Here is a 23,822-nt window from a genome sequence, read left to right as displayed (position 1 = left end):
GGAAAGTCTATGTACCAGTATAGATTGTGATCCACACTGAGTTTGCATACCTAGCCACAGCCATTATTTACGTACATTAGTATGACCAACAACAATGAGAGTGACTGGACCCTAGCAGCATGCATATATTTGAATGCACTCACCTCACCTGACCTCACTTGAAATCATAATTTGATGTGAACAAAGGCAGCATTTATTTGTCAAACCAAGTGATGCAAAGCAATCACAGGCAAACTACTATGATGGCTTGAACTATGTCAGCGAAGGGCACAAGGTTAAGATGACACCCCCACTGTGTTTATTAGGGGTAATTCTTGTAACAGGACTGGCTTGTTTCATCTGTTGACACTTCTAAATGAAGCCTCCAGTGGGACAAGGCCGATCCTGTTGTTCAGTTATAATTCTATCCCAACCAGTTCCGAGTCAAGCTGCCTTCTGGAATTCACACGCGATCCATCTGGCACAGGGAGGACCGTTAACTGTGGCTGTCAGGACAGTCGGCAGTATATTGAGTTACACTACATGACAAAGTATGTGGACACCTGCTTGTCGAACATCTCATTCTAAAATCATGGGCATATGGAGTTGGTCCCCTCTTTGCTGCTACAACAGCCTCCACTCTTCTGGGAAAGCTTTCCACTAGATGTTGAAAATGTTCTTCCATTAAGCCATTAAGGAAGGAAGGAGAGGGGAGGGGGGCTGAAATTACCATGGGTGCCCCCTTCAAGTCCCCAAGCTATAGTCAAAGCTAAGACTTGGGTACGGCAAGTGACAAGTCCCCTTACTCACATCAGCATTTATAGACAGGTATTCAGAATGATTGATTTGTGAATAGGAAATGTATTCTAAGGATGACCGGTCAGTTTGATTTATCATTGATTGTTTTCCATCACCTTTAGAAGGCTGTGACTAGTCAGACAGAAATACAACCAAATATCAATAAACTTTAAATATCGTATTAAATACATGCTCCTGAACTTTGGTGACTACTAAGTATTTTTTAAACCTCCCGCTTTGGACTGGATGTGTCAATGTGTAGTTCAGAAATGCATAATCTATGAGCAGAATTACTATCTTACCTCAATTAGCCATGAAATCCCTAGTCTGAAAGCGACTGTTTTTCTGAACAAGGTGACATTTCTCTACATTTTCCCCCCACATGGTCCAACACCCTAGGAATTCGAGTTCTAGTCGATGAGCTTCAGCTCCTCACGAATTGAGTGACAGCTAGCAAGACACAGCAGAGCAAGAGCAATGACGTGGTGTACATATCTGCACATATGTGACGTAGTATGCAATTTTAATGAACCACTTTTGGCTCATGTGGCCTACTTTCAGAACTACTCGCTAATAAGTATACAAAAGTTCCAGAGAATCTCTATAAGAATATATTTTTTATGAACAAAGTTAAATGAGAAGTACAACAGGATATTATGTAACTCATATAATATATATACTGAACAAAAATATAAACTCAACATGTAAAGTGTTGGTCCCATGTTTCATGAACTGAAAAAATATATATATATTTTCATACGCACAAAAAGTGTATTTCTCTAAATTTTGTGCACTAATTTGCTTGCACCCCTATTAGTGAGCACTTCTCCTTTGCCAATATAATCCATCCACCTGACAGGTGTGGCATATCAAGAAGCTGATTAAACAGCATGATCATTACACAGGTGCACCTTGTGCTGGGGGCAGTAAAAGGCCACTCTAAAATGTGCAGTTTTGTCACACAACACAATGTCACAAATGTCTCAAGTTTTGAGGGAGCATGCAATTGGCAGGAATGTCCACCAGAGCTGTCGCCAGAGAATTGAATGTTCATTTCTCTACCATAAGATCCCTCCAAAAAAACAGAGAATTTGGCAGTATGTCCAACTGGCCTCACAACCGCGTGTGTCCACGCCTGCCCAGGACCTCCAAATCCAGTTTCTGAGTGGAGGGTGGTGGTGCTGAGGAGTATTTCTGTCTGTAATAAAGCCCTTTTGTGGAGAAAAACTAATTCTAATTGGCCGAGCCTGGCTCCCCAGTGGGTGGGCCTGGCTGCCAAGTGGGTGGGCCTATGCACTCTAACGCCCACCCATGGCTGTACCCCTGCCCAGTCATGTGAAATCCATAGATTAGGGCCTAATGAATTTATTTCAATTGACTGATTTCCTTATATGAATTGTAACTAAAATCTTTTAAATTGTTGCATGTATATTTTTGTTCAGTATAATTTATGGAACAAATAAAGGTGTTACATAGAGGTGTTACAAAGAAATATACTTCACCAAAGTACAAGATGCAAGAAAATGATGCTTGATTAGTTCACTCTGCACTGTTCCATCTGAACCAGAGGCCCAGTTGAATTCCAAAACTGGCAAGCTCCTTTACCCAAGGTGTGGCTGTTGTTTCCCAAAATAACTGAGTGCAGCTGCGTCCCAAGTGCAACACATTGTACACTGTTATCTTTAGACACATAGATTTAAACTGTATTCTTAAAATGGAGGCTGTGGATTTGTTTAAAGTCAGAGGGCCAGAGAGAGTTAAACATCTTATCTGGCTGAAACCTCCTGGTACATGTGTCCCTTTGGTTCTGGATTCATCAGGCAACTCTCACAATATCATCACCAGAAAGGTGTTCCTCACAGGAGATAAATCAGTTAAACTAAATTCTACTTTGGGATTATTTACAAACAACACAAATCGCTAACTAAACCAGGATTAACACAGATTGGATGAATGGAATCCTTTTAACTGTAGGCGATGAAAGCAGAGTAGTTTTGATACACGAAGAGTAATTATCTCACCTAAAAATATATATAATGCAAGACAAACAGAACAGATTAATGAACTATAATTGGCAAACTAAGTCCAGTAGTTAGATGAGTGAGAAGTCCTGGTCATTGTGGTAGAGATTAGTGTACCAGAGTTGGCCCTGCTTTAATATTCTCCTCGTCCTCACAGCACCAGCCTATCCTCACCGCCCTCCTGGATGACCTGGCCAATGGAGGCTTGGCTCTGGGCCCTCAGGAAGCACTGGCGCTTGCACTCCATCAGCTGTTCCAGGTCGCGCCACATCTTCACCTGCTTCATGTTCGGCCCATGGCTCTCCCTCACAGTCTTCTGCTGCTCACGCAACTTCTGTTGTTGTCCAAAGGGAAAGACTAAGAATTAATTTCAGCCCAACATGCATACAGTGTATGATCAGCATTGTTAAATGGCCTTTTTTCAGTTGAATACCTTTTCATTATAAGTTGCAAGGCAAGCCATCCTTTTATAAATTAACATCTGTTGTTGTCCAAAGGGAAAGACTAAGAATTAATGTCAGCCCAACATGCATACAGTGTATGATCAGCATTGTTAAATGGCCTTTTTCAGTTGAATACCTTTTCATTATAAGTTGCAAGGCAAGCCATCCTTTTATAAATTAACGGGAAGCTTGACCAACCAAATACTTACTACTTAGAGGAATTAGCATATAGCCTATTCATAACCCTAAAAAAGAAGTAGCTTGTCACGAATGTGACAGGGGTGGGGAAATGTAGATGAGTGTAGATGAGGACTAGGACAGAGCTAGGGTAGAGAGAAATCAGCATGCATCCCTCCAGCTGCTCCAGTGATGAGGATGGACATTGTGTTATACAAGCTGCACCTATACTGGTGTGTAGTAAAAATGTTTGTATGAGCATGGACTTATTTCTATTACAGCATATTGTGTAAGTCTATAGAAGGGGGTGAGAACCATGAGCCTCCTAGGTTTTGTATTGAAGTTAATGTACCGAGAGGAGGATGGAAGCTAGCTGTCCTCTCGGCTACACCATGGTGCTACCCTAGAGAGTGCTGTTGAAGCTACTGTAGATTTTCATAAATAACAGTGTGTTTTAATCTATTATTTTTGACGTGAATATATTTAGTATAGTTTTATTTAAAAATGATTACTTTTAATGTTTCACAATTTGTATGAAATTTACTGAGGTTGGTCCTCCCATTCCTCCTCTGAGAAGCCTCCACTGCTGGTCTACTGCAGCAGCACATCTACATTACAGTTTGTCTACTGGGCCAAATGGTTTAGCAGGAATGCAGCTGAGCCCCCTCTGCCATACCCTTCCTCCTCTCTGGCATCCCTCTTATCAGGGTGAAGAAGGAAGGAACCCAAAGCATGGTGCCTGTGTTTGCAGGGGATCCATTTCAGATGCCAGTGCAGCACAGGATTGGCACCGTGCCTGCACCCTGAGAAAGCACAAACAGCACCTCTCTGCTCACCTTGCCCAGGGACTCCTGCTCTGCAATGTTCTTCATGTACTGCTCCCTGTGAAACAGCCAGAGGGTCAGAGTTCATGTGAGCCTTTTCACTTTCGCAAGCTCAATGCTGCTATTATGATATTACTGTGAGTTTTACAAGGAAAATACTACCTAGTAGTTGAATAACAACATAGCAAACATCCATAACATATTTTATTAAACCAGTAATATAAATAGATTTACATATTTTTCTATAGCAAAGCAATACTTCTGGACAAACTTGGAAATGAGGGTGACCTATGAGGGTGAATCTACTAACAGACTGCTGTAAGTGTGTACTTTGAGGGAGGTATAGGGGGAGGTGGGTGGCAACAGTAGCATACAGTATGCACCCATTGTGTTGTAATCGTAGCATATGGAGGTGACTGTAGAAATAGAAAACCTAAGCAGCTGGCAGACTCACCTGATGGTCTTCCTCCTCTCTTGCGGATCAGGAGACACGTACGCCTTCATCTCCTCTGCTGCTCGCTGCATTTGCATCTCAATGATCTGTGAAGAGAGAGAGAGAGATGGGCAGAGAGTGAGAGAGAGCTGTGGTTGACGGTCACAGAACAGGTGTTGGGGGAGGGGTTGTTTGCTACCTGAACCCCTTACCTCTTTCATGCAGTTGATATAGTGGTATCGGTTTTCCTCCTGAGCCATCTCCTCCCTCAGAGCTCTCACCTCCTGCAATGGAGGTGGTGAATGAAAACATGTGGCAATAGGAAACTGAAGCATCAGGCCTGAAGCATCAGATGTTTGTTGCTATGGCAGTACTGAACTGGTCCTCGCACAGAGCACATTACAATGATGTGAATAGAGAAGATTTGATATGTGGTGATATGCTGATCTGTTGGGTGTGTTGGTAGATAGACCAGGGGTCTACACATAGCATTCATATTATACCTGCTCCAGTTTGGATCGGTTACTCTCCAGACCTGCAGCACAGCTGTCATACTGGGCCTTCTTTTCCTCATACTCTTGAGTTAGGTCCTGTCATGAAAGAAATACCCATTCACAGATACATGAACCCAAATAAATACCCATTCACAGATACATGAACCCAAATAAATACCCATTCACAGATACATGAACCCAAAGAAATACCCATTCACAGATACATGAACCCAAAGAAATACCCATTCACAGATACATGAACCCAAAGAAATACCCATTCACAGATACATGAACCCAAAGAAATACCCATTCACAGATACATGAACCCAAAGAAATACCCATTCACAGATACATGAACCCAAAGAGATACACATACATGGACATATTCAAAATCATTTAAAAAGACAGAGTACAATGACAACACTTTTCACCATTCTAGTATGTTATGTATGCATAAGTTCTAGTTTCCCCAACCCCTTTCATATCATTATCAGATCAAAGCCCATGTATTTGCACCGTTTTACTTAAGCTCTAGCTGAGTATATTCATACATTTCTGACGTAACTTTTCATCATTAGTAAATGTTAGCCAGTATGATGGTCAACCAACTCAGGGAACACAATCTGGAAAATATGATCCTCCCTAGCTTTAGCTGAGAGATGTGAGGTGCTTTCCCTGTCGTGCACTATGCACATAGACTATGTTTCAATTATCGCTAATGGACTCCACAACAATCCTGCATGAGGTCAACAGCAGCTGGCTGATGCCTCAGGGTTTTCCCCGCTTCTTTTGTCAAATCTCTTGGCCTCATGTCATGATTTGTAATGCTTTTTAAATCTGTGGTTGTACTGTACCTGTCAATAATTGACACACCTACTAATTCAAGGGTTTTTCTTTATTTTGACTATTTTCTACACTGTATAATAATAGTGAAGACATCAAAACTATGAAATAAACATATGGAATCATGTAGTAACCAAAAGTTTTAACAAATCAAAATACATTTTATAATTGAGATTCTTCAAAGAAGCCACCCTTTGCCTTGATGACAGCTTTGCACACTCTTGGCATTCTCTCAACCAGCTTCATGAGGTAGTGGAATGCATTTCAATTAACAGGTGTGCCTTGTTAAAAGTTAATTTGTGGAATTTCTTTCCGTGTTAATGGGTTTGGGCCAATCAGTTGTGTTGTGACAAGGTAGGGGTGGTATACAGAATATAGCCCTATTTGGTAAAAGACCAAGTCCATATTATGGCAAGAACAGCTCAATAAGCAAAGAGAAACGACAGTCCATCATTACTTTAACACATGAATATCAGTCAATGCGGACAATTTCAAGAACTTTCAAAGTTTCTTCAAGTGCAGTGGCAGAAATCATAAAGCGCTATGATGGAACTGGTTCTCATGAGGACCGCCACAGGAAAGGGAGACCCAGACTTACCTCTGCTGCAGAGGATAAGTTCATTAGAGTTACCAGCCTCTGCACACTCTTGGCATTCTCTCAACCAGCTTCACCTGGAATGCTTTCCATTGCTCGTGTTTCTTGGCCCAAGAAAGTCTCTTCTTCTTATTGGTGTCCTTTAGTAGTGGTTTCTTGACTGCAATTCAACCATGAAGGCTTGATTCACGCAGTCGCCTCTGAACAGTTGATGTTGAGATGTGTTTGTTACTTGAACTCTGAAGCATTTTTTTGTGCTTGGCATATGTGGGAACTTCTTCAAGACTCTTGGAAAAGCATTCCAGGTGAAACTGGTTGAGAGAATGCCAAGAGTGTGCAAAGCTGTCATCAAGGCAAAGGGTGGCTACTTTGAAGAATTTAAAATCTATATTGATTTGTTTAACACTTTTTTGGTTACTATATGATTCCATATGTGGATTTTATAGTTTTGATGTCTTCACTATTATTCTACAATGTAGAAAATAGTAAAAATAAAGAAAAGCCCATGAATGAGTAGGTGTCCAAACCTTTGACTGGTACTGTACATTTAGGTTATTCTATAGACACAGATCTGTGTAATGACACAATTTGAAGATGAAACTGCAGACAAAGTTTAATAGCATGTGACGTTCACCTGACACTGCTGTCTCAAAGGCCTCAGTTCCTTTATTATCGGAGCAAGGGCAGACTTTTTCTCCACTATCGTTGAGTTCAGTTTCTTCACCTGAAAAAAAGCATCACATATTTCAACCCATCTGCCAACATCCTGATTTGGTGGGAAAAGTAATCCACATAAATGTCAGTTAAAGATGACTATGACCATAATAATCATTATAAACTCAGCAAAAAAAGAAACGTCCCTTTTTCCGGACCCTGTCTTGATCCATCAGTGCTCAGACTGTCTGCAATAGGCTGAGAGAGGCTGGACTGTGGGCTTGTAGGCCTGTTGTAAGGCAGGTCCTCACCAGACATCACCGGCAACAACGTCGCCTATGGGCACAAACCCACTGTCGCTGGACCAGACAGGACTGGCAAAAAGTGCTGTTCACTGACGAGTCGCTGTTTTGTCTCACTAGGGGTGATGGTTGGCTTTGCGTTTATCGTTGAAGGAATGAGCATTACACCAAGGCCTGTACTCTGGAGCGGGATCGATATCGTCATGGTCTGGGACGGTGTGTCACAGCATCATCGGACTGAGCTTGTTGTCATTGCAGGAAATCTCAAAGCTGTGCGTTACAGGGAAGACATCCTCCTCCCTCATGTGGTACCCTTCCTGCAGGCTCATCCTGACATGACCCTCCAGCATGACAATGCCACCAGCCATACTGCTCGCTCTGTGCGTGATTTCCTGGAATGTCAGTGTGCTGCCATGCCCAGCAAAGAGCCCGGATCTCAATCCCATTGAGCACATCTGGGACCTGTTGGATCAGAGGGTGAGGGCAGGGCCATTCCTCCCTAGAAATGTCCGGGAACTTGCAGTTGCCTTGGTGGAAGAGTGGGGTAACAGCTCACAGCAAGAACTGGCAAATCTGGTGCAGTCCATGAGGAGGAGATGCAATGTAGTACTTAATGCAGCTGGGGGCCACACCAGATACTGACTGTTACTTTTGATTTTGTTCAGTCAGGGACACATTATTCAATTTCTGTTAGTCACATGTCTGTGGAACTTGTTCAGTTTGTGTCCCAGTTGTTGAATCTTGTTATGTTCATACAAATATTTACACATGTTAAGTTGCTGAAAATAAAACGCAGTTGACAGTGAGAGGACGTTTTTTTTTTTTTGCTGAGTTTATGTCACATGTGTTGTACACAAGCAGGGGCCTTACAGGGTGTGCATTCAGAGGCAAAGCTATCTAAGGCCAAAGATTGTGAAGTGAGTGAAAGTCAACTTTATGGCTACAGCCAGGAATGTTTGAATCATTGGCAGCAGCACAAGTGTGCAAGCTGCCAGCTTTAACCACAAGCCCTGACTACCCTTTAAATAATTTCAAAAACATCTTGGACTGGGGCCTAAACGGCTGCAACTGGTTCTATTTGGAAATCAATGCAATGGGATGACAGATTGATAAAACAGAGTGATTTGGTGATCCAACTTGGCTTAAAACTCAGCAATTACTCTTCCTTTCCCCACAAAAAGACATATTAATTACACACAAGTGGTATTTCAAAAGGTATCAAGTCACTAAATCAATGCAAATAAATCAATGACAAACAAAACAGGACTAGGACACTTCTGGTAAAACAAATTGTGCTGTGTTTGTGTATCCCATTAGAAGGGGCATCTGAACGCAATCAGCATGATCCTGTGACTGAGTATGGGCAGTCTGGAGTGGGGAAAGATCTGTCACTGTGGTAAAGTGAGATGCTACTCAGATAGTGGCTCCGATCCCGATATAGTCACCATTTCTGACATGTCGTCCAGCGAGCGCCCCTTCATCTCGTCCAGTTCACTCTTGATGGCTGACACTCTCTCCAGTTCCTCCTGAGTGTCACTGTACCCAGAGATCCCCTTCTGTGCCTCCATGGATTGCTAAATGGACCACAATAAGAGCATGAGAGGGCATATGGGGTGACACATCAGTACCTACACCAAATATGACAGCCTTGTAATGCAGCATCATAAAATGATGCAATTGTATCAAGTGTTACAATCCTGAGGCAAATGTCAGTTTAGGGACCTGGCAAGAGTTCACTAGAAACACCTGGCATTTGAGCAATGTAGTCTACACACCCACATGAGCTGGAAGGCAGTAAGATGAAATCAGTGAATTCAAGTTAATAATTTGCAATGAGTAAACCTCCATGTAATGTATACAGTGGCTCACCTGACTTAATTGTTAATGATTCGTTTGCACCATGTCAACAAATGTAAATCAATAGCTATGACTCAGAAACGGTGGTTGAGGAAGTTCCGCAGCATTATCAAGGACCCCACACACACCCCAGCCACGGACTGTTCAATCCCTTAGTCGGACAGACGGTGTCGGAACATGAGGTCTGATACCAACAGGCTCAGAGACAATTTATCTACAAGCCATCAGACTGCTGAACACTTGATCTAGACTGACCACCTGCACTGACTTTCCACACATGCACACAGACACCCACCCACACAGACACCCACCCACACAGACATCCACACATATATTCATGCTACACACACATCACAACTGCACAATTTAAACACTTGGCCCCAATCCCCCCTTCCCTGATACATGTGTAAATATTGGACTATAAATTGTGCCACCCTATATTATGCTTACGCTAAAAATGTCCTATTCTATTCTACTGCCATTTACTTTATGTTTGTACTCGTATCTTTTATTATTTCTTATTGTTGTTGTATTGTCGAGAAGGAACCTACAAGTAAGTATTTAGTTGGAAATACTGTGTGTACATCCTGTACATACGACTAATAAAACTTGAAACTTGAAACAGTGACTGAGTTACTCCCTCTCTGTCTGGGAGGATATAGAGCAGCATGGAGCCTAGTCCTGAAATGACCCCTGGCGCCTGTGCTCGAAGCACTGTGAAGGGTTGTGTCCACACAAACAGGCAGGGGTCAGCTCAACACCTGGGAGTAGAGGCCACTTTGTTCTCCAAGAAGAGAAGATTACATGCGGTTGAGATAGCAGGACGTGTGTGTGGTCTATTATATGAGTGAGAAATCTGTGATCTATGAAAAGAAACACAATTTCCTTCCCATGTAGCACCCATCCCTCTCTTGCAGATCTTTTCACAGATAAAGACAATGTAAATGACCTCATTAAATTACATTATAATATTTGGTTCTGATATGAATAGTTCACAGTTGCAAGCAGGGCTTCTAGTGAGTTTTGGGTTATACAGTAGGCTATAACCAACATTGTTGCAGTAAATGGTTCATAGTTGTAGGTTGAAGGGGTAACAGTTGGACTGGGGTGACTGGGTGGGTGAGTGATGGGAACAGGAATGCAGGTGGTGAAAGGAGAGAGGATGGAAAGGATGGAAAGGTAAGTGTCCCACTATACACATACAGGGGCTTCTATGAGGTATGGAGGGGAGCAGGTAGGGTGGTAGGGTGGATTGCTGCGAAGGGGATTGCTGTGGTGCATAGTTACCAGTTGCTGTTGGCCAACCTCGTGCCTCTGTTTTAGGATTTCCTCTGTCCGCTGCAAGACCCCATACTCAGCTCTCAGCTCGGTAATCTCCTGACGCTTCTTCTTGAACACCGTCCCCTTGCTGCGCAGTTTCCCCACAAAACGTTTAAACTGAGAGGAATCGAGAGAGACTATCATGAATGATATGCTAAGAGAAATGGAACAAGACAGAAATGACAACATTAAAACAATAGATCAAACGTCAGTGAAGAAAAAGTCAATACACAAGGGAAACCACATCTTGACGTCAGGTCATCCCCTTCAGTTTCTACTGAGACAGACACAGACCCATGTCTGAGAGAGTGAGTTGGGGAGTGTGAAAAAGAGAGAGTTACTGTAATGTGGCTTAGTATCCAGCAGTGATGGAACAATGTAAAATGTTCTTGGAGAAGACAAAAGCTGAGGGTGAGGCAGTACTGGGGGGGGGGGGGGGGGTGTTGTTTTATTTTGGGACATCAAGGGCAGACAAGGTTGAGAGGGAATTAGCAGCCAGAATAAGGCTGCGTAGCATTCCCTCGTCACATACAATATGTCCACAAAACAGCTGCTAAATTATCCAACACAACTTTGAAGGGTTTGAACTATTTATCATGACCCTGTGTCAGACACACACATACTCAGGACAGGAGGATAGTTCTGGAAAATGCAGCACATTGGGATAGTTAAGCAGTAAGGCCCGAGGGGGTGTGGTATATGGCCAATATACCACGGCTAAGGGTTGTTCTTACGCACTACGCAATGCGGAGTGCCTGGATACAGCCTTTAACAGTGGTATATTGGCCATATACCACAAACCCCAGAGGTGCCTTATTGTTATTATAAGCTAGTTACCAAAGTAATTAGAACAGCAAAACTATTTTTTTTGCCATAACCATGGTATACGGTCAGATATAACACGGCTTTCAGCCAAATCAGCATTCAGTGTTCGAACCACCCAGTTTATAATAGATAATGAAACATTGTGCCCATACAGTATATGCACTGAGCATATTTATAAATAGCAGTAACCTACTATATGTGAAATCCATTTTGGCAGGGTGAATAGCTTTTCCAGACTGAGCAAACATCTGTTATTTACGGTGGGGGAATTTGGGGTGTAAGTGAACAGAAAGCATTATTATTTCCATGACAGACTGACCTAGTGATGTCACTTGTTAAATCCACTTCAATCATTGTCAATGAAAGGGAGAAGACAGGTTAAAGAAGGATTTTTAAGCCTTGAGACATGGTTTGTGTATGTGTGCCATTCAAAGGGTGAATGGACAAGACAAAGGGTTTACGTGCCTTTGAACGGGGTATGGTAGTAGGTTTGTGTCAAGAACTGCAATGCTGCAGGGTTTTTCATGCTCAACAGTTTCCTATGTATATCAAGGATGGTCCACCACTCAAAGGATATTCAGCCAACTTGACACAACTGTGGGAAGCACTGGAGTCAACATGGGCCAGCATCCCTGTGGAACGCTTTCGACACCTTGTAGAGTACATGCCCTGACGAATTGAGGCGGTTCTGAGGCCAATAACTCAATATTAGGAAGGTGTTCTTAATATTTTGTACACTCAGTGTATGTAATGATGGAACACTAGCAACATGGTGGACTAGTTTGTAGTGGGTGTAAAAGCAAGCTCACTGAGGATGAGCAGTTGCTGGGTGACATGTGATGACATGTTAGCAGCATAATGGAAAATACCTCTGATAAGGTGCTCATTTCCACCATGACCCATGGACCCGGGGAGAGACAGATAAGCCCAGTGTGACTAGACCCTTTCCATTTACCATAAATCCCCTGACTTCTCCTCCATCCGGTTCTCACCTACTGTTACCATACTGAGAAAAATTCAGGTTTAGAGTTTCCTTTCACATCAAACACACTCACTCATTATACAGAGGAGCAGATGAAACCACACACATTGAACAGGGCACGGAGGAGAGCAGGGAGAAAGTGGATGCTATTTCAGACATGCAGCTCCTGTGCTTCGCCAGCCTGTCCAGCTGTCAGCGCAATGTTTTCACAGAGTGTGGAACGCCTGCCCATAAACCACTCAGACAACATATGGGTACAGCACATGCCCTATGCATCAGCTACCACCAACTATATAGACCTGTTAATGGCCGAAGGTCGCGCTGCAAACAGGAACAGGCTTAGTCTGAGATGTGAAGAGTGGTCATTCTCTTTATCCTTGATCTTACAGAGCCAGGCACAGGGTGTGTTGACACACAGGAGTGATGGCTCCTGGCACTATGTTGCTGAGGCAAAAAGGCACTCAAATTTGAGAGCCCTTTCTCTGCCAATGGTTTATACTAAGTGATCTAACCAAACATGGCATCAAAGCACGCATGGCTCTCAACCTTTGCCTCTCCCGAGTCCGTAGGGGAGTTGGAGCGATGGGACAAGACTAACTACCAATTGGATATCACGAAAAACGGGTAAAAGTACAAAAATATAAACAAAACCTCATGTCAGTTTGTTTTCTTTGCGGTAAAATATCCTCCATAGATGTCAAAGTTAGTTGAAGGATTTACACTGAAATAGTTTGTTTTGCTGAATTAATTAAGAATATTTACACAAGAGATATAAAAATAAAATACATTTCAGACAGTTTGTTAAATACTGTCCTGGTTCCGGGTAGCCCCTGTTGTGGTCTATTTTTAACCTTGCATGGGAAAGTGGGAGAGTGAGGGGAACAGGGATAAGTAGCATTAGCCTGTAAGCTCCACTATGTTTACATAAGAGCAGAAATAGCGTCTCATGTTTACTGGGATCCACAACTACCGCACGTCACCCTTATCAACAAAGATTATGTATCGGAGTAGACGTAAGCAAACAGTAGAATGTTTAATCAATTTACCCCTAAAGATGGAAAATATATGATCTCTGATGCATTTTACTATCTTTTGAGAAAGTTTGGATAGTGATGTTCAGTTTTGAGTGGTGGGCAATTGTACAACGTTGCAAGTGAATACTGAGCAGATTGTATATAGTGGTAGCAGTCTTTTTGCTGCAAAATGACAATATTTCAATCACCCCCAAAAAAGTATATGACCCTATTCCACAAACATTGACTGGTGAGGAAGGTGATTACTATTGGTGTGGATGATGATGTTCAGACAAGAGTATTGAGCTGTGAGAGGCAGTTAGTTACTGTAATGTTACCTCATCTCCCCGGATGACCTCGTCTCCGTCCTGGTCTCGTGCCTGGCTGTTCTTCTGGTTCAGCTCTCTGTCTAGTGCAGCTTGCTCCTCCCGCGCCTCCTGCAGCTCCTCCGCCTTCGCCTCCTTCTTACGAGTTATAATCGATGCCTGAAGAGCCACACCAGTCATATTATTACAGATACAGTCAATACAGATACAGCCAGTATATATACGGTGCCTTCGGAAAGTATTCAGACCCCTCGACTCCTTCAACATTTTGTTATGTTACAGCCTTATTCTAAAATTGATTTAAAAAAATGTTTAACTCAACAATCTATGCACAATACCCCCTAAATAACAAAGCGAAAACAGGTTTTTAGACATTTCCGCACATTTAGTTAAAGTAAACAACAGAAATACCTTATTTACATTAGTATTCAGACCCTTTGCTATGAGTTTCGAAATTGAGCTCAAGTCCATCCTGTTTCCATTGATCCTCCTTGAGATGCTTCTACAACTTGGAGTCCACCTGTGGTAAATTCAACTGATTGGACATGATTTGGAAAGGCACACACCTGTCTATATAAGGTCCCACAGTTGACAGTGCATGTCAGAGCAAAAACCAAGCCATGAGGTCAAAGGAATTGTCCGTAGATCTAGAAAAGGGTACCAAAACATTTCTGCAGCATTGAAGGTCACCAAGAACAAAGTGGACTCTATATTTTAGTTAAATGGAAGAAGTTTGGAACCACCAAGACTCTTCCTAGAGATGGCCACCTGGCTAAACTGAGTAATCGGTGGAGAAAGGCCTTGGTCAGGGAGGTGACCAAGAACCCGATGGTCACTCTGACAGAGCTCCGGAGTTCCTCTGTGGAGATGGGAGGACCTTCAAGAAGGACAACCATCTCTGCAACACTCCACCAATCAGGCCTTTATGGTAGGTTGGCCAGATGAAAGTCACTCCTCAGTAAACAACACATGACAGCCTGCTTGGAGTTTGCCAAAAGGAACCTAAAGACTCTCAGACCATGAAAAACAAGATTCTCTGGTCTGATGAAACCAAGATTGAACTCTCTGGAGGAAACCTGGCTCCATCCCTACGGTGAAGCAAGTTGGTGGCAGCATCATGCAGTGGGGATGTTTTTCAGCGGCAGGGAGACTCGTCAGGATCGAGGCAAAGATGAACAGAACAATGTACAGAGAGATCCTTGATGAAAACCTGCTCCAGAGCGCTCAGGTCCTAAGACTGGGGCGAAGGTTCGCCTTCCAACAGGACAATGACTCTAAGCACACAGCCAAGACAACGCAGGAGTGGCTTCAGGACAAGTCTCAATGTCCTTGAGTGGCCCAGCTAGAGCCCAGAATTGAACCCAATCTAACATCTCTGGAAAGACCTGAAAATAGCTGTGCAGCAACGCTCCCCATCCAACCTGACAGAGTTTGAGAGAATCTGCAGAGAAATGGGAGAAACTTCCCAAATACAGCGCCAAGCTTGTAGCGTCATAACCAAGAAGACTCGATTCTGTACAGTAATCGCTGCCAAAGTACTGAGTAAAGGGTCTGAATTCTTATAACATTTCGGTTTAAAAATTTTAATAAATTAGCCAAAATTTCTAAACCTGTTTTTGCTTTGTCATTATGGGGTATTCTGTGTAGATTGATGAAGAAAAAATGGTATGTAGTCAATTTTAGAATAAGGCTGTAACGTAATAAAATGTGGAAAAAGTAATGGGGTCTGAATACTCTGAATACGTCAAGTTTGGACACACCTACACATTCATGGGCTTTTCCTTATTTTTACTATTTTCTACATTGTAGAATAATGGAAGACATCAAAACTATGAAATAACACATATGGAATGATGTAGTAACCAAAAAAGTGTTAAACAAATCTAAATATATTTTAGATTCTTCAAAGTAGCCACCCTTTGACGACATTTTGAAATTTTTCGCATTGACTGACCTTGTGTTAAAGTAATGATGGGCTGTCGTTTCTCTTTGCTTATTTGAGCTGTTCTTGCCATAATATGGCCTTGGTATTTTACCAAATAGGGCTAACTTCTGTATACCACCCCTACCTTGTCACACAACTTATTGGCTCAAATGCTATTAACTTTTAACAAGGCACACCTGTTAATTGAAATGCATTCCAGGTTACTACCTCAAGAAGCTGGTTGAGAGAATGCCCCCCAAAAAGAAAGAATTAACCCCTTTTTTCTCCCCAATTTCATGGTATCAAATTGGTAGTTACAGTCTTGTCCCATCGCTGCAACTCCTGTACGGACTCGGGAGAGGCGAAGGTCGACAGCTGTGCGTCCTCCGAAATACGACCCTGCCGAGCCGCACTGCTTCTTGACACAATGCCCGCTTAACCCGGAAGCCAGCCGCACCAATGTGTCGGAGGAAACAGCGTGCATTGCACCCGGCCCGCAACAGGAGTCGCTAGAATGCTATGGGACAAGAACATCCCTGCCGGTCAAATCCTCCTCTAACTCGAACGACGCTGGGCCAATTGTGCGCCGCCCCATGGGTCTCCCGGTTGCGGCCGATTGCGACAGAGCCTGGACTCAAACCAGGATCTCTAGTGGCACAGCTAGCACTGCCTTAAAATCACTGCGCCACTCAGGAGGCCCTACTTTGTAGAATCTCAAATCTATTTTGATTTGTTTAACACTTTTTGAATGTAGTAACATGAATTCCAGGTGTTATTTCATAGCTTGATGTCTTCACTATTATTCTACAATGTAGAAAATAGTAAAAAAATTAAGAAAAACCCTGGAATGAATAAGTGTCCAAACTTTTGACTGGTACTGTATATATATCCATTTATTCTAATTCACACAAAATAACCAAGCAGAACATGCACACATTTCACAGGTATAGAATAGGTATAGAACAGTGACAAAACCAGAGCAGTTCATCCTAGATCTGCCTCCCCATAGCAAAAGAGACAACAAAACAAAGTATTAAAATATCAATATGATAACATGAATAAATATGTTGATGAAAAATAAAGTTGCCTCACTACATCAGACAACATCAATCATCCACAAAAGCAAACGCTTAACCATACACAAACAGCCAGCTCATACAAATTCATATAGCTGACAAAAGATATGTCTGATTTAAACTCAGCAGAAAAAGAAATGTCCTCTCACTGTCAACTGCGTTTATTTTCAGCAAACTTAATATGTTTACACATGTTAAGTTCTGAAAATAAACTAAATAAAATATTTGTATGAACATAGCAAGATTCACCAACTGAGACATAAACTGAGCAAGTTCCACAGACATGTGACTAACAGAAATGGAATCATGTGTCCCTGAACAAAGGGAGAGGTCAAAATCAAAAGTAACAGTCAGTAACTGGTGTGGCCACCAGCTGCATTAAGTACTGCAGTGCATCTCCTCCTCACGGGCTGCACCAGATTTGCCAGTTCTTGCTGTGAGATGTTACCCCACTCTTCCACCAAGGCACCTGCAAGTTCCTGGACATTTCTGGGAGGAATGGCCCTAGCCCTCACCCTCCGATCCAACAGATCCCAGACGTGCTCAATGGGATTGAGATCCGGGCTCTTCACTGGCCATGGCAGAACACTGACATTCCTGACTTGCAGGAAATCACGCACAGAACGAGCAGTATGACTGGTAGCATTGTCATGCTGGAGGGTCATCTCAGGATGAGGGAGGAGGATGTTTCCCTGTAACGCACAGTGTTGAGATTGCCTGCTATGACAACAAGCTCAGTCCGATGGCGCTGTGACACACCGCCCCAGACCATGACGGATCCTCCACCTCCAAATCGATCCAGCTCCAGAGTACAGGCTTTGGTGTAATGCTCATTCCTTCGATGATAAACGCGAATCCGGCCATCACCTCTGGTGAGACAAAACCGCGACTTGTCAGTGAAGAGCACTTTTTGCCTGTCCTGTCTGGTCCAGCGACAGTGGGTTTGTGCCCATAGGCAACGTTGTTGCCGGTGATTTCTGGTGAGGACCTGCCTTACAACAGGCCTACAAGCCCTCAGTCCAGCCTCTCTCAGCCTATTAGTCTGAGCACTGATGAAGGGATTGTGCGTTCCTGGTGTAACTTGGGCAGTTGTTGTTGCCATCCTGTACCTGTTCCACAGGTGTGATGTTCGGATGTACCGATCCTGTGAAGGTGTTGTTACACGTGGTCTCCCACGGCGAGGACAATCAGCTGTCCGCCCTGTAGCGCTGTCTTAGGCGTCTCACAGTACGGACATTGCAATTTATTTCCCTGGCCACATCAGCAGTCCTCATGCCTCCTTGCAGCATGCCTAAGGCACGTTCACGCAGATGAGCATCTTTCTTTTGGTGTTTGTCAGAGTCAGTAGAAAGGCCTCTTTAATGTCCTAAGTTTTCATAACTGTGACCTTAATTGCCTACCGTCTGTAAGCTGTTAATGTCTCAACAACCGTACCACAGGTGCATGTTCATTAATTGTTTATGGTTCATTGAACAAGCATGGGAGACAGTGTTTAAACCTTTTACAATGAAGATCTGTAAAGTAATTTTAATTTTTATGAATTATCTTTAAAAGACAGGGTCCTGAAAAAGGGACGTTTCTTTTTTGCTGAGTTTAGTATCAATGACAGAGAATGCATTCTGAAATGTACACAACATTCATCCTAGGTAATTGCTGGTGTTATGTCATGTAATAATAACGCTACTGTATCTCTGAAGAATGTGATAATAGAAAATAAGAAAAAAATAAAAGAATCACCTGTTGCCTGAAAAGAGACAGTTTATCATCTATGGGGTCGTTTCGCATCATTCTTTTCTCAATCAGCAGGTTTATTTCAATGTTGTTTTCTCGAATCTGGACAGAGTGGGGAACAGTCAGACTTAAACTTTCAATTTGTCAGAATCAAACTTTTTGGCTATTGTCAGTCATTCTGGTTGTAATATGTGTGAACCAAATTTACCAAACTTGCAAAGCTCAATAGCTTAATTGCTCAGGTAGGTAGAGATATCTCACCTTGTCCTCTAGTTCCCCAAGCTCAGCTTGGCCCATGGCCGGCTCAGACACCACCTTCTGCAGGTACTGCACCATCCGCCTCTTACTCTCCAGCTCCTTGGGCAGTTTGTCAGACACCATGTAGGAGTTGAACTTGATCTCCTCTTCAAGCCTCTTCATTAAGCCTGAGACAGTGACAAAGACAAAGCTCATTCTTACACCTTTGATCAGGATACCTCATTCTTTGAAACACAATGAGGCACACCTGCTCATTGAAGTAAAGGAGGGTGATATGCACATCTTAAACTTGAGTCACCCGTTCATCATAATCAGATCAAGAGTGTATGCATAACACTGTCTAAATTAACTATCTCAAGGGCATGTAACCTCAACATAGATTGTGCTCTTAAATGCTGCTGTTGAGCTCTGATGCACAGTAGGCCTACTGTATATGAGACCGAAAACCATTACAAAATAGTCACATTAGGAAATGTTTTGATATGTGAAATTTTGAGTCATTGGATTGTCAAATTCTTTGTTGGTGTGCCACATCTTTGCTTTCGTCAATTTTTAAACTGTAAATGTGTAAATTATGTGTGATTATAAAAATGCTACTAGTAGATCAGGACAACAACAACAAAAAAGAGGTAAGTCCACAGATGGTGAGCTCTAATGGAGCACATAAAAGATCAGCATGATTACAGGGCCTTAATACAGGTGAAACAATTAACAGAGATTCAGCCTGACCTGATGTGTCCCTGACCTTTCAACCAGCTGTGGCGTTGAGGGTGATGCAGAACATGCCTACTCACTCTCTGGCTTGGCATCTGCTGCTGCCTGTCGCAGGTCCTTCAGCTGCTGCTGAGATCTCTGCAGTCTCTGTTCTGCCTGGAAAAGCTGAACATATCCAAATGGCAACACACACTTATCAGCATCTAAAAAAAACAACATCATGCTGATAAATCTACTTGTAGGTGAATTTTGGATATCTAATTGACAACCATCTGTGATAACATGTAGACCTTTCCCCTAAAGTCTGTATCACTTATTTGTACTCTGTATGCAGTAAAGTTGATCATATGGATAACAAAGCCTGTAAATTGGAAAGGTAGACAAAACAGGATGTAAACTAGACTAAGAAAAGTCAATTCATTACTTGGTTCTTCTGCTCTTGCTTCTGTTGAGCCAGAGACTCTTCTCTCTCCTTTTCCACCCGTAGTTGTCTGGCCAGTTCCAGCATCCGCTGGTGGTTGGACACTGACTCCACCTGTTGGACACATAATAAACTGTGATACTGTGCCGGCATCTGAGTTTCACCTCACACGACTGCCAGGAGCCACTGACTCAGTTCCCCCTTCTGGCATGGCTTAAAAGTATGACCTCTAAATGATCACTCCATTACTCATCTGCCCTGTAAAAGGGTGAAGCATTGAGCCTGTCAGATGCCTGTCTAGTCTCATTACCACAAGGAATCTTTTGGCGTGTATGAGAGGTCATGTTTTCATTACTCTGTGAATCCCTGTGAGTTCCAGACATTATGACAGGGTGGGCTTCCTCAAACAGACTGCCTGTCTGCCTTACCCTCTTCTTCAGCCTCTCCACTCGCTTGATCAGCTGGTCCTTCTCCTCCTCCATAGCACCAATGTCCTGAGGTTAGGGAAAAGATTGTGTTTTAGCACTATGTCTGTGCACATATCACCATCTGTGGCTTAACTTAAGAGAATTCCATATGATACTAAGTGATGAGTGGAAAACATAAAATGTTATTCCCGTTTTTACCTTTCTGATCTCTGCAGTGGAAAAGCCAGAGCTTTTCAGTTGCTCACACTCCTTGTGGTAGGTCTTGAATCCTTCCACTAATTCTTCATACTACAAAAACAACAGATCAAACACTATGAAACTATGAATCATATTTCTCAGTTATGCACATAGCATCTGTCCGAAACGCAGTGACCTTTAAATAATAAAATTATGTTTTTTAATTATCTCTTTAGTCTAGCAAGAAGAGGAGCCAAGATCCCATGTTAAATAATATGCTGCATTCAGAACCTAATGGGAAGGTGGCATTTACCACGTATGACTAGGAAAAATCTACTTGAACATCCCTCCAACTGGTAATTACTAGTGGGAAACTCATCTATCATCCCTGAGCTCTGAGCTCTGACTTCTCACACATGCTGACCTCTGACATCACGTACTAAGGTAGAACAGCATTTTCGACAGTTAAATGAAGCAGCAAAACATTTATTTTTATAAATAATCTATTAATGTTTTTTTTAAACACAATAATTTGTTTGCAAGCATTATAGCAGTACTTTTAGTTTATGGTTGATGCAGCTTGTTGGCCATGAGCCAATACGTGTTTCTGAATGAGTTGAAAACACGTGAATGCATCACCTTCCCACTTGGTTATGAATACAGCATTATGCTTGCACCTTGAAGTCAGTGGGCAAATTGTTTTGCATGGTAAGCCAACGAATTTGCCCAATGTTAAACAAACCTGGTGATAGGTGTCAGTGATGACATCATCCTGCAGGAACTCAGCAGGCACCTCCAGCTTAACCAGGAAGCGAGCCAAGTAAGCTCTCTTCTTCAGCTCTGTGACCCTCTGCAGCAGCCAGTGAAGGATAGGGTGTATCACAGGCTTACTGCCCGTCACCAGGCCCTGTCTGAAACTGCTCCTGTATTTAAAAAGAGAGGACAGTAAACACTCTGTTTTCTAATGCTGAAATCTGCCTGACGAGTAGGCAACAACACGTCTGCTACGCTGATCCTTAACACTGGGGCCCCTCAGGGGTGTGTGCTTAGTCCCCTCCTGTATTCCCTGTTCACCCATGATTGCGTGGCCAAACGCGACTCCAACACTATCATTAAGTTTGCTGACGACACAACAGTGGTAGGCCTGATCACTGACAACGATGAGACGGCCTATAGGGAGGTCAGAGAACTGGCAGTGTGGTGCAAGAACAATAACCTCTCCCTCAATATTAGCAAGGCAAAGGAGCTGATCGTGCACTACAGGAAAAGGCGGGGCTGTAGTGGAGCGTTTCAAGTTTCAAGATTTGGCATGGGTCCCCAGATCCTCAAAAGGTTCTACAGCTACACCATCGAGAGCATCCTGACCGGTTGCATCACCGCCTGGTATGGCAACTGCTCGGCATCTGACCGTAAGGCGCTACAGAGGGTACTGTGAACGGCCCAGTACATCACTGGGGCCAAGCTTCCTGCCACCCAGGACCTATATAATAGGCGGTGTCAGAGGTGTCAAACCCCAATATTGTCAGAGACTCCAGTCACCCAAGTTATAGACTTCTCTGCTACCGCACAGCAAGCGGTACCGGACCACCAAGTCTAGGACCAAAAGGCTCATCAACAGCTTCTACCCCCAAGCCATTAGACTGCTGAACAATTCATAAAAATTGCCACCGGACAATTTACATTGACCCAACCCCCCTCTTGTACACTGCTGCTATTCGCTGTTTGTTTGTTACCTATGCATAGTCCCTTCACCCCCACCTACATGTACAGATTACCTCAATTAGCCTGTACCCCTGCACACTGACTCGGTACCGGCGCCCCCTGTACATAGCCTCGTTATTGTTATTGTGTTACTTTTTATTATTACTTGGTAAATATTTTCTTCTTCTTGAACTGCACTGTTGGTTAAGGGCTTGTAAGTAAGCATTTCACAATAAAGTCTACACTTGTTGTAGACAAATAAAGTTTGATTTGATTTGATCAGAAGAATACTTACGGCTCAGACATATTCCCAGGTGGTTTGTATTTCAACATCCCCAGCAGAGTGAACATTCTCTTTGCTGTCTGGTCAGGCATTTCTTCACGGATATCAATAGTTTGCTGAAATAAATAAAATATGATTTACATGTAATTCACACATTTTACACACACTTTGGTTGACTTGTAAACACAATAGTAGTGGAGCTCCAAATGGGGCAGGTGTCATTATCAAGATAATACAATTTTAGGCGTAATATCAACTGGGACAACTATATAGCCCCACATAGCCTGGTTCCTCTCTAGGTTTCTTCCTAGGTTTTGGCCTTTCTAGGTGCTTCTACACCTGCATTGCTTGCTGTTTGGGGTTTTAGGCTGGGTTTCTGTACAGCACTTTGAGATATCAGCTGATGTATGAAGGGCTATATAAATACATTTGATTTGAATTTGATTTGATATACACCACTGGACAACTCGTGATCAAGTATGAGGTTGTTGTGTACATTGCAAAACATACATTGTCTCACCTTAGGGTCTATTTCGGCCAGAACATCGTTGAGAATTTGCAGAAGTTGCATTGGCTCCAGTGAGTCAAAGGTGATCAGGTTAAAGTTTTTCTTGAAGGGGTCTTTATTCAGGTGCTCAACAATAAATTTAAGTTGCTCGCTCATCTTGAAATCAACTGGTCAGCTAATGTTATTGCGAGGTAAAGAACTTTAGCTGCAAGCTAGTGAAGACGATTAGCTAGCAAAAAGTCAGAATCAACCTTAGCATTAGCTTGCTAGCTATTTACTAGCCTAGCTACCGTTACTTTCCGAGGTGGATAGCTTGAAGCATAGCTAGCTACACGCTGACAAGCCCGTTCGTATGCACAAAGTGGCCAGCTGGCTTGTCCCCTTGTTTCTTTTGAGAAAAACTCGTTTTAAACCGCTAAGACAACGTGTACATTCACAAGGCAATCCGTCTTGGAAACCAGACACAAGCGTCCTCGAGCTGGTTGCTAACAGGAAGTATTTCGGCTTGTTCAAGAGGGTCAGCCTGCAGTGGGTTCAGCCTGTGGAACATGCTGCGCAAGATTCTGCCAAGTGCACACGCAGAGTTGCATGCGGGTTCTTGTCCGTCTGGATTTCTCTTTTGTACCAGTAGATGGAGACAAATATCATTATTTCAGGCGGTTTGTAGCCTACTTACCGTAATAATACAACATTTCTGTTTTTAATCTTTCAAAAT

At 42.9% G+C, this 23,822-nt stretch overlaps 1 protein-coding gene across 1 annotated transcript; it reads right to left on the bottom strand.

The window, feature by feature from the left end:
- Nucleotides 1-1,375: 1,375 nt before the first annotated feature.
- ift81 (intraflagellar transport 81 homolog) lies at nt 1,376-23,691 on the bottom strand. The gene is made up of 18 exons (XM_020470462.2): nt 23,120-23,691; nt 22,612-22,715; nt 21,358-21,538; nt 20,637-20,726; nt 20,439-20,504; nt 20,014-20,124; nt 19,670-19,754; nt 18,879-19,042; nt 18,624-18,719; nt 13,899-14,045; nt 10,708-10,857; nt 9,009-9,137; nt 7,242-7,331; nt 5,179-5,265; nt 4,888-4,959; nt 4,697-4,782; nt 4,255-4,300; nt 1,376-3,132 (listed from the first exon to the last, which is right to left on the bottom strand). Exons 1-18 carry the CDS (start codon nt 23,261-23,263, stop codon nt 2,950-2,952), a joined length of 2,031 nt encoding a protein of 676 aa, XP_020326051.1. The 5' UTR covers nt 23,264-23,691; the 3' UTR covers nt 1,376-2,949.
- Nucleotides 23,692-23,822: the final 131 nt, after the last annotated feature.

The sequence above is a fragment of the Oncorhynchus kisutch genome, linkage group LG3, assembly GCF_002021735.2.
Source record: "Oncorhynchus kisutch isolate 150728-3 linkage group LG3, Okis_V2, whole genome shotgun sequence".
In the NCBI taxonomy this organism is placed as follows: domain Eukaryota; kingdom Metazoa; phylum Chordata; class Actinopteri; order Salmoniformes; family Salmonidae; genus Oncorhynchus; species Oncorhynchus kisutch.
The sequence above is the reverse complement of the archived record's forward strand: the minus strand, read 5'-3'. Positions and strand labels throughout refer to the sequence as shown.